At 41.0% G+C, this 12,233-nt stretch overlaps 2 protein-coding genes across 2 annotated transcripts in view; both read right to left on the reverse strand.

Moving 5' to 3' along the window:
• Positions 1–12,233, reverse strand: part of LOC309567170 (uncharacterized protein) — a 563,610-nt gene that overhangs the window by 115,040 nt on the left and 436,337 nt on the right. The window lies entirely within an intron of this gene.
• Positions 4,966–7,211, reverse strand: LOC309567411 (uncharacterized protein; the record flags this gene model as incomplete). The annotated part of the gene is given in 2 exon segments (XM_082272811.1): positions 4,966–5,833; positions 5,835–7,211. Coding segments are annotated over 2 exon segments (1,908 nt in total). The 3' UTR covers positions 4,966–5,302.

Here is a 12,233-nt window from a genome sequence, read left to right on the forward strand (position 1 = left end):
AAGGGGGAGGGGTATGTTTGTATATTAAGAACAGTATACAGGTAAATATGAGGGATGATATTAATAATGGAGCTAAGGACGAGGCAGAATCTATATAGGTAGAGCTTCAAAGGGAAGGCACGGTGGGGAAGGTAATATTGGGCGTATGCTATAGGCCCCCCAACCAGAGGGAGGAGGGGGAGGCGGACCTCATTTTACAGATAGGATTGGCAGCAAGGATGGGAAATATCATTATAATGGGGGACTTTAATTATCCTGATATAGACTGGGCAGAAGGAACCGCACAATCAGCCAAGGCTCGGCAGTTCCTAAATGTTTTGCAGGACAATTTCATGGGTCAGATGGTGAATGCACCGACAAGAAACAATGCGGTACTTGACCTACTGATTACTAACAATACAGACCTGCTCACGGATATAGAAATACGGGCCAACTTAGGAAACAGTGACCATAGGTCAATACGTTTCAGTATTAATTACAGTAATAGGAAGCACAAGGGTAATATTAAGACGCTAACTTTCAAAAGAGCCAATTTCCCAAAACTGCGCTCGCTGCTAGAAAATATCAATTGGGATAGAACCCTGGGAACAAAGAACACGGAGGAAAAATGGGAGTGCTTCAAGAGCATACTTAACAAGGGGATTGGCCAGTGCATTCCAAAGGGAAATAAATTTAAAAGAGCAAAGCTAAACCCTGGGTGGCTAAACTCCAACATAAAAATGCATATTAGTGCTAAAGAAAAGGCCTTCAAAAAATACAAGGCTGAGGGGTCATTGGCAGCATTTAAGCATTACAAAGAGTGTAATAAGAAATGTAAAGATGAAATCAGGGCGGCTAAAATAGAACACGAGAGACATATAGCAGAGGAGAGTAAAAAGAACCCCAAGAAGTTTTTTAAGTATATAAACAGTAAGAAAGCGAGGCCAGATCACATTGGCCCCATAAAAGATGACAAAGGAAATATGGCCACTGAGGACAGAGAAAAGGCGGAAGTGTTAAATAATTTCTTCTCTTCAGTCTTCACAAAAGAATCAGGGGGCCACACGAACCCAGTTTGTAAGGCCGAACTAAACAACGCACCTCAGGAAATACCGCCATGGCTAACAGAAGATAGACTTAAAACTAAACTAGAGAAACTTAACATAAATAAATCACCGGGACCGGATGGCTTGCACTCGAGGGTTCTGAAAGAGCTCAGCCAGGTGATTGCCAGACCATTTTTCTTGATCTTTAAGGATAGTTTACAGACGGGTATGGTGCCAGCTGATTGGAAAAAAGCCAAGTGGTACCAATATTTAAAAAGGGGCTGAGATGTATCCCGGGTAACTATAGGCCGGTCAGCCTAACATCTGTAGTCTGCAAGATTTTGGAGGGCATGTTAAGGGACCACATACAAGACTTTAGTAATGAAAACTGTATTATTAGTAGTAATCAGCATGGATTCATGAAAAATCGTTCTTGCCAAACCAATCTATTAACCTTCTACGATGAAGTGAGCTGCCACCTAGATAAAGGAAAGCCTGTGGATGTGGTGTATCTGGACTTTGCAAAGGCCTTTGACACCGTTCCCCACAAACGCTTACTGTACAAACTAAGGAAGGTAGGTATGGACCATAGGGTGAGTACCTGGATAGAGAACTGGCTCCAGGGGAGAGTCCAGAGGGTGGTGATTAATGGGGAGTACTTGGATTGGGTGGGTGGGGAAAGTGGGGTCCCCCAGGGTTCTGTCCTGGGACCAATCCTGTTTAATTTATTCATAAATGATCTAGAGGAGGGGATATCTAGTACAATCTCAGTATTTGTGGATGATACTAAACTAAGCATGCCAATATCTTCTATGCAGGATGTGGAAACCTTACAGGCGGACCTGAACAAAATAACGGGGTGGGCAACTACATGGCAGATGAGGTTTAATGTTGAAAAATGTAAAGTAATGCACTTGGGGGCCAGAAACCAGAAAGCAAGCTACTCACTAGGGGGGGAACCTCTGGGTGAGTCTAGGATGGAAAAGGACTTGGGGGTACTGGTAGACAACAGGCTTGGCAGTGGCATGCAATGCCAAGCCGCTGTAAGCAAAGCCAACAGAATACTGGGATGTATAAAAAAAGGGGATTCACTCCAGAAATAAAGAGATTATTCTCCCGCTCTACAAGACTCTGGTCCGGCCACATTTGGAGTATGCTGTCCAGTTCTGGGCACCGGTCCTCAGGAAGGATGTGCTGGAATTGGAAAGAGTCCAGAGAAGGGCAACAAAAATAATTAGGGGAATGGAGGACATCAGCTATGAGGAAAGACTACAAGCTCTGAACTTATTCTCTCTGGAGAAGAGACGATTGAGGGGGGATATGATATCAATGTACAAATACTGTACTGGCGACCCTAGCATAAGGAACAAACTATTCAGAGAGAGGAGATACAATAAGACACGTGGCCATTCACTAAAACTAGAGGAAAGGCGGTTTAACTTTAAAATGCGTAAGGGGTTCTTCACTATAAGAGCGGTAAGGATGTGGAATTCTCTTCCACAAGCAGTCGTATCAGCTGGGAGCATTGATAGTTTCAAAAAACTATTAGATGGGCACCTTGGAGACCACAACATACAGGGGTATACAATGTACGGTTAAAAGCAAACACACACACATCATAGGTTGAACTGGATGGACTGATGTCTTTTTTCAACCTCACTAACTATGTAACTATGTACCAGCATGTTCTTCAGAAGATCCACTCTGAGCAGGGATCGCTTCCTGAGATGTACCAGCATGTTCTTCAGAAGATCCACTCTGAGCAGGGATCGCTTCCTGAGATGTACCAGCATGTTCTTCAGAAGATCCACTCTGAGCAGGGATCACTTCCTGAGATGTACCAGCATGTTCTTCAGAAGATCCACTCTGAGCAGGGATCGCTTCCTGAGATGTACCAGCATGTTCTTCAGAAGATCCACTCTGAGCAGGGATCGCTTCCTGAGATGTACCAGCATGTTCTTCAGAAGATCCACTCTGAGCAGGGATCACTTCTAATACTCTCACTCACTCTCTAATACTGGTCACTGGAAGTTCAACATGGCACCTCATGTCAAAGATCTCTCTCATCATCTATAAAAAAAATTTGTTCTACATAAAGATGGCCTAGCACAGTGATGGTGAACTTTGGCACTCCAGATGTTTTGTAACTACATTTCCCTTGATTCTCCACTACACTGCAGAGTGTATGAGCATCATGGTAAATGTAGTTCCAAAATATCTGGTGTGCCAAGGTTCACCATCACTGGCCTAGGCTATTAGAAGATTACGAAGACCCTGAAACAGAGCTGCAGCACGGTGGCCAAGACCATACAGCGGTTTAACAGGACAGGTTCCACTCAGAGCAGGCCTCACCATGGTCGACCAAAGACGTTGAGTGCACGTGCTCAGCATCATATCCAGAGGTTGTCTTTTGGAAAAAAACGCATGAGTGCTGCCTGCACTGCTGCACATATAGTAAAAATTTAACTAAAATGTTAGGGGTATAATCGCTTTTGTGAGATACTGTATTTATATATATATTGTATTTTTATATACAGTAAATATATATATATATATATATATATATATATATATATATATATATATTTTTTTTTTTTTTTTTTTTTTTTAATAGGTTTTAATAAATAACATATTGTTATGTCTTTATACAGAAACTTGAGGAAAGCTGCTTACAGAACTTTTACTGCCTGGATCCATGGGTATTTAGTTAAGGGAATAGAAAACCAATACCTTCATGCGCAGTAAACAGTATTATAAACACATTTCCGGATCCAGAAGGACAATATGTGGGTTTCAAGTATTCCAATGATTACAATGCTGGTGACATGGCTTTAGAATGGTAGTTCTGCATTTAAAAAATAAAAATATTTAACAAATACTTCACTGTCAAATCATTGTTTTGAAATCTCACTCAGCATATGATCATAAACTACACATTTGAATGCATGTAAGAAAAAAAACACTACATACATATTGATTTTTCAAAAAAAAAAATTTTGTTGTCATAATAAATTGTGTATGATATTAAAATTATTTAAATAAAAATAAGGTGAATGCATATTCATACTTGCTTATTATTCAGTCTGGATATGCATGCCTGCATCTACACTTATCTATACAGTTATAAATACAACCCCAATGACTATGAGGATATGTTTAACAATGTACACATTATATGATAATATTTATTTGAACTCTAATTTATTTATGTGAAAATGTTATTGTCGTTTGAGTTTATTATAAACTTTCTTAAAAAAATAAAAAACATAGCATTATTGAATCAATGTTATAAAAAATGCTTAGAAACTGAGGATGATGTACAAATAACTAATTATTTGATATACTATTTAAGGATAAAGCTATTTTTTATTATTAGACTCAAGTATATATAAAACTGACCCTGCCAGCCAAAAAAAAAAAAATTATATATACCAAAAAATAAATATAAAAAAAAAAACGATATTTAAAAAATATATATAATATTATTTGGATATTACAGTTTTTATAATGCATACATTTTTAATGTTTACATACTATGCTATTGATGCTAAAATTGTTCGATTTAAAAAAAAAAAAAATAATAATGGCAGTAAACATCTAAAATGTTTTCTTGGTACTAGTAAAATAATCGAAATTATTAAAGTAATTAATTAGTTAATTCAGTAATGAAGTAAAACTCACCTTATAATAACTGTAGTTAACTTCTTTTGTGTTTAACATATTCAAAAACTTTCTCTTAAGAGATGTTCTATATAAACATTCATAAAACTTCAAAGTAAATAAAGCAAAAAAATTAATTCCTATAGTTTTTAAAACAATAAAGTAAAGTTAAAAGCATTATAATATAATGTACACTTACCTTAAACATTTTTTAACAAGCCAAATTATTTTCTGATAACATAACTTAAAATGAAATGAACTCTATAAAAAATGTAAAAAAATTTTTATTTTTTAAATAAATTTATATGTAATTATAATATTAAAAAAACTTTGTTAGATTACTTTTTAAAATTAACGAATGAACAATGATTATTCGACAGCCTTATCCTCTCTGTTTAGATTAAAACGGGATCAATGCAGAGACACTGCTTCCTCTTTGTTTGGTTTTTCCGAGGGAGCAATATTTTTTGGGATGTATTCTTCTTTGGAAACCCCGTTTGAAGGCAAGAGTCCACCAGCTACTCTCACAATTGTGTCAATAATTTCAAAAACATGGTTTTGGGAGACAGGATCATATATTGGACGAACGATCCATCTTTTACGAGATCTAAGGTGTTCTAGTCTGCTTCTTGGATTGCCAACATCACCGCTTCTTGATGATTTGTGATGCACAACTGCTTGTTTTCGGCCTTGCAGTTGTGTGTCAAAATTGCGATTTTAGTTCTGGCCTCCATAGAGTTCATGCGATAATGAATTTGCTTACTACGGTACTTAAGCACATTACTGTGAAAGTTCTCAATTGCACCGGTACGACAATAAAACACGAGATGAGGCACATCATTCTGTATTTGTTTGGAGCATACTATGTCCTCCATGGCCTTGTATGGCGCACTTGGTTTGATCAGCCATCGAACAAGGGCATCCAATCCTGTTAGAGGTTTATGAAGACAAGCGCTATGTTCTCCACTCTCTTCCCAGTTGTGAATATTTTGGACATGATAAAGGAGAGATTTCCATAGTTTCCAAAAAACATCAGCTTCTCCTCTACATGTCCGACTACACCAGTAAAAATGGTTAAATACCGAAGATATCCACAGCTGCAAATCTTGACAATTCGCTTTCCGAGCGGCTTCTAACAATTTTTTTTTTTAAAGATTTTGAATAATGCCAGAGATCAAATTGATGATTGATCATAGTATACGTTTCACGTATAATTTTCCTGATGCCAGGATGACGATCTGTCCCCAAAACTTTCACATCATATTTATCGTCTAAAATGCGATTAAGGCAATTTTTAAACGCTAATTTCTCCATTGCTACTGAGGATGTGGTCTGTGACACTTGTACTACCTCAAAATCAATAATTAATTCTGATGTTAAATCCATCATTGTATAGATTGAATATTTAGCACAGAAACCTGGGCTGTTGCATTGTCCATCACTGACTAAATACACAGGTTCTGATTGCAAATTAACTCTTAATTTTTCTTTTTCCATTTGCCAAACAGAATCAATGCCAGGGAAAATAAATTTGTTGAGGTACTTATGGAATGTTGATTTAGAAAAAAGAGGTATATTTAACATATCGAACATCTCTTTAACTTTTGAAAAAGAAGAACCACTGCAGACTATCGAAGAAGAAATTAAAACATTACCAGCAGCAAAATTTGCTATTTTCGGTTGACTTTGCCAAATTAGAGAGTGATTGTTGTCTGCACATGTGCCATATATGTTAAGAAGGCTTCCAACCATCACCTTGTTAAATTCTTTAATTATTTCATAACAAATTTGCTTTGGACAAATTATATTTTGAAAACGTTTATCCAATTGTGAATCGAAAACAGTAAATTTTCTGTCATTCACACTGCTCCTTTGTAATTCTTCGGTGATAAATAATGAATTCTGTCTTCCTGAAAGGTCATTATGAGATATATCACTTTCATATAGTGCCGAACTGTCTGCAGTATAGTTTGCATCCTTGGTGGTATTTGCATCTACAGATGTGTCCTCAGTTTGATTCAAATCCATATCCAAATCTGTGTCAGAATTTTTAATTTGCTGATCGCAAATGGCAGCAGAAATAGAATTGTCTTCAAAATCCATGTTACTAACTGAGTTCAAAGGAGGAAATTGATGTTCAAACATTGGTTCTCTTGGAGAGTCTAATGCCATTAATCCACACAAGTCTTCAGTGGTAGAGATGTCCGGCGTGATTTCATGAATAGCTGTCTTTACAGGTGTAATGATGAGTTCCTGTTGGTCATGATCTTGAATTATTTTGGCCGGTGTTGAATAAAGCATTATGGAATCGAATTGGGGGGAATAAAGTGAGTAATCATGATCATTGGAAATATCTTGGTAACTTGCACAAAAACCATAAGATTTTTCAGATTGTGAATACATGAAGTCTTCTTCCGAAGTTTGTGTTGCAATATCTATTGTTATAGTTATGCTATCAATGGATTTGTGACATGAACAACAGCACGCAGATTGTTCAATTCGGTCTGCAGATGGGCTCTGAGCCATTGCTATGTTTTCGGAAGCCACAACAGCTAAATCATCAGTGTGCTGTGCTGGTGGCAATTTATTTTTCGGTAATAACATTGATCTATCCTGGGGGAAGACTGTCGGCAATGAATTTCCTTTTAATACCAATGTACTCTTTTTCATATGAAAACTGTCTTCAGAAAAATGCGCTGAGCACATACTAAAACGATCCCCCTTTTTATCAGAGAGAATAGTCTCTGCTGATTCATTTAAGACATCATCAGACAAATTTCCAAAAGAAAGCTATGCTTTGATATTTTCCAAATCTTTTGGAAAAGGATGAAGCTTAATATTTGGATATTTTTGTTTTGGACAGTTTTATGAGGGCAGTATTTAAATATACACTTCGGCATGTTTCTGAAAAAAATAAACAAATAATTAGTATCATTTTATATAAAATTGAGCAATGGATTGTGGTTATGTAGTGATATTAATTATGTCAAATAGGTACGATGCAATTGAGATAAAATTAAAAAAAAGGCCCAATGAGATTTGAATACAAGACCAGTGCTCTAACCACTGAGCTATGGAGCCTTATGGCATAGGTTGCATTCTTATGGAAGCCACTTTCACAAGTGGATCACCACAACACATGGAAAATAATGGAGAGGTGTTTGGGTGTGTGGATATATAGACACATACTGTATATATCTCAATACTTATAATTGTCTTTATATATATTGAAATAAATATAAAAAATGTGGAATATCAAATATATACATGTATCAACCTCCAAGGTAGGTGCTAGTGAGAAAGTATAGTTTGGAGCCTTGTCTGCTTACCAGAGGGGTTGCAGGCAAATCTATATTGTACTGTGCATACCAGAGAGCAGGATCTGTTAGTAAGGTATGCTCATTGTGCTTAATGTGCGATTTTTTGTGTCTATAGAGAGTTTCACACTGTTCCAATAGCGAGAAATGTTGGACAGTGTGAGGAAAACTGACAAATGGATGCATTGGCTTTGATACAGTCCTGGTGATTGGCGGGGGCAGGTCGCCTAAGTGCATACTGGGATACTGTATAAAGGCAAGGAGCACATGTGCTGTGGGGTCTTTGGCTGAAGAATGGAGTCCCGGAGGGAGGCTAGCAGCTGCCTCCTCCTCTGTAGTGGTGGCACGTGGTCGCAGAAGGTTGTCCTGAGGGCCAGAGGAATGGATGAGAGGAGCTGAAGCCAAAGGTCCATGAGAGCTGACTGAAGAGACACTGGAGACCCTGTAAAATGGTATCGTCGTGAGTAAAAGGACTCCTGTGAAGGGACCTAACCTGAGGGGGGCCACCCCACGTGTAGCATAGTCAGTGGATGGGTGTCAGCATTGAAAGTAAAGAGGATGCTAGTGAGAGTGTCCTGAAGATAATTGCTAGTTCCATAAGTCATCTTATGCAGAGTTAAGAGACTAAATCTAAACTCACCTATAGTGGCATGGTGATTCAACAGCCTCGCTGTTCCTTAAAGCAGAGTTCCGGGCATTCAGGGCTAGTACATTACACAATGGATAGCCTCTGAACTGTCCTAGGTCACAATTAACTTTTAGAATAAATATTTACCTTGAAAATTTCTTCTCCAGTGCTGCCATCTCAGGTGTTGGCAGCTGAAGCCAGCGCGTCCTCTTGTGTGTCCTCTTCGGGCACACAACGCACTGAACCTGCCCCGCCGTTACTTCAGGGGCAGACGCGTCCTCCCTGCACAGCATATGTGCATGCCCAGAAGCTGTTTAGCAGGGAATGACGCCCCTGCACAGGAAGTGACAAGCGGGGCCAGTGCAGGCGCATTGATTCCTGGGAGGGATGACGTTCAGCCCCCAGGAATCATTGCAAGGATGAAGTGACGGCACGGGCCTGCGGCCGCAGAGGGAGGAAGAATGGTGAGTATATTTTCCAAAATAACAAGGTAAGTTAACAACAAAAAAACAGTAATTATCCATTTCTTTTTCAGGTGAGACTCCGCAAGCAGATGTCCCAAAGTCGATTCTGAGGCCGGAACTCCACTTTAAAATTGGAGTCCTCAAACACATGTGCCAAGTTACTTTGGAGTATCCCACTCTTCTCTTCTCTTATCCCTAATTTATAATGTCACTAATGTACCATGCCCACAGCGCTGCATTCTCCTGTACCATGCCCACAGCCCCGCATTCTCCTTTACTATGCCAGCAGCACTGCATTCTCCTGTAGCATGCCCGCAGCCCTGCATTCTCCTGTATAATGCCCACAGCCCTGCATTCTCCTTTACTATGCCAGCAGCCCTGCATTCTCCTGTAGCATGCCCGCAGCCCTGCATTCTCCTGTACTATGGCCACAGCCCTGCATTCTCCGGTATAATGCCCACAGCCCTGCATTCTCTTTTACTATGCCCGCAGTCCTGCATTTTCCTGTATAATGCCCACAGCCCTGCATTCTCCTTTACTATGCCAGCAGCACTGCATTCTCCTGTACTATGGCCACAGCCCTGCATTCTCCTGTATAATGCCCACAGCCCTGCATTCTCCTTTACTATGCCCGCAGCCCTGCATTCTCCTGTACCATGCCCAAAGCCCTGCATTCCCCTGGACTATGCCCACAGCCCTGCATTCTCCTGTAGCATGCCTGCAGCCCTGTATTCTCCTGTACTATGGCCACAGCCCTGCATTCTCCGGTATAATGCCCACAGGCCTACATTCTCTATTACTATGCCTGCAGTCCTGCACTCTCCTGTATAATGCCCACAGCCCTGCATTCTCCTTTACTATGCCAGCAGCAGTGCATTCTCCTGTACTATGGCCACAGCCCTGCATTCTCCTGTATAATGCCCACAGCCCTGCATTCTCCTTTACTATGCCCGCAGCCCTGCATTCTCCTGTACCATGCCCACAGCCCTGCATTCTCCTGTATAATGCCCACAGCCCTGCATTCTCCTTTACTATGCCAGCAGCACTGCATTCTAATGTAGCATGCCCACAACCCTATATTCTCTTTTACTATGCCCACAGTCCTGCATTCTCCTGTATAATGCCCACAGCCCTGCATTCTCCTTTACTATGCCAGCAGCACTGCATTCTCCTGTACTATGGCCACAGCCCTGCATTCTCCTGTATAATGCCCACAGCCCTGCATTCTCCTGTACCATGCCCAAAGCACTGCATTCTCCTGTACTATGCCCACAGCCCTGCATTCTCCTTTACTATGCCAGCAGCACTGCATTATCCTGTAGCATGCCCGCAGCCCTGCATTCTCCTGTGCTATGGCCACAGTCCTGCATTCTCCTGTATAATGCCCACAGCCCTGCATTCTTTTACTATGCCTGCAGTCCTGCATTCTTTGTATAATGCCCACAGCCCTGCATTCTCCTGTATAATGCCCACAGCCCTGCATTCTCCTTTACTATGCCCGCAGTCCTGCATTCTCCTGTATAATGCCCACAGCCCTGCATTCTCCTGTACTATGCCCACAGCCCTGCATTCTCCTTTACTATGCCAGCAGCACTGCATTCTCCTGTAGCATGCCCGCAGCCCTGCATTCTCCTGTATAATGCCCATAGCCCTGCATTCTCCTTTACTATGCCCGCAGCCCTGCATTCTCCTGTATAATGCCCACAGCCCTGCATTCTCATGTACCATGCTCGCAGCCCTGCATTCTCCTGTACCATGCTCGCAGCCCTGCATTCTCCTGTACCATGCCCGCAGCCCTGCATTCTCCTGTACCATCTCTCGCTATCTCTATCTCTCTCTGTATATATATGTTATAAAACTTTTATAAAATAAAGTTTCTTGACCTACATTAGATGCAGTTGTTTTCAGTGTACCTCTGATGCTGCAGATTTTCACTCCCCCTGTGTGACCTCTCACAGTCACAACCTGTGTTACCACTCCCAGTCACAACATCCCTTGTCACTGTGAGATAAGGAACCATCTACATAGATAGCATATCTTCATACAATATAAAAAAATCTCTCTCTCTCAATTATTTAATCAATTAACATTATTATTGATAATATAATCTAAAATTAAATGTAGTAAAAGTAAATAGTATAAATCTTTAATTTAATAACGTTGCTTGACTTTGAATACTAATTGTAATGCAGACTCTTTGTATAAAAGACTGGCTCTCACTGTCTAGGAATGCTGCTGTTTTCACTTACTACCCCTCCCCCTGTGTAACTTCTCATGGTCACTCCCCCTGTGAGAGAGATAAGGAAGCTGGGGAGAAAGTCATGAAAGGGAGAATCGCGAGACTTTAGCTGTGCCGTTTTCAGAGATACAGGAAGAACTCAGAGATCATTTTCTTAATGAAACGGCACGCAGATCGTGCCGTTTATTGGATAACACACTGGGCATGCGCCGATGACGTCATGAAATATTACAGGAAGGATTACAGGAAGAATAACAAGTAAGAAATCTTTTACATGCACCTATCGATTGCTGTGTTTATGCAGATTACAATGAGCTGAAGTGAAAATTGTGAGTTTACAACCTCTTTAAATGGTCAACTGCATATTATAACTGGTGTGAGACTCGCCTCAAGTGTAGAGTGTTTAACACAGGAATGGGCAAACTACGGCCCGCGGGCTGTATACGGCCCGGTGGACCTTTTAATCCAGCCCGCGGAGCACTAGCTAATTTCAGACATCCCAAGTCTCCCGCAACTTGCGGGAGTCTTCCGCCTTTGGCCGGCGGCTCACGGACACCCCTAAGTGCCGTGGGATCTCCCGGCTGCCGTGGGAGACTTAGGATGTCAGTGACAGAGCCGCTGCTTCCTGTAAAGGTCCGGCTCTGTCACAGTCGGAGTGATCTGAAATGCACTCCGCCTGTGACAGGAGCCAATACAGGAAGCAGAGGCTCTGCTGCCGTTGATTTGAATGCGGGGAGTGACTGTGGGCGGCTTCTTCCCTCCGCACTCCTCCTCTTCCCAGTGTGTCAGTGACTTGGAGCTTATCCTTCCAGGCTGCCGCTCTTCTCACCGGCTCCCAGGCAGCAGGAAGTGGAGGCTCCGGATGAGAAGGTACGGGGATCAGTTGTGAGCTTCTGTCAC

Source organism: Pelophylax lessonae (genome assembly GCF_965119305.1).
Source record: "Pelophylax lessonae genome assembly, chromosome: 11".
In the NCBI taxonomy this organism is placed as follows: domain Eukaryota; kingdom Metazoa; phylum Chordata; class Amphibia; order Anura; family Ranidae; genus Pelophylax; species Pelophylax lessonae.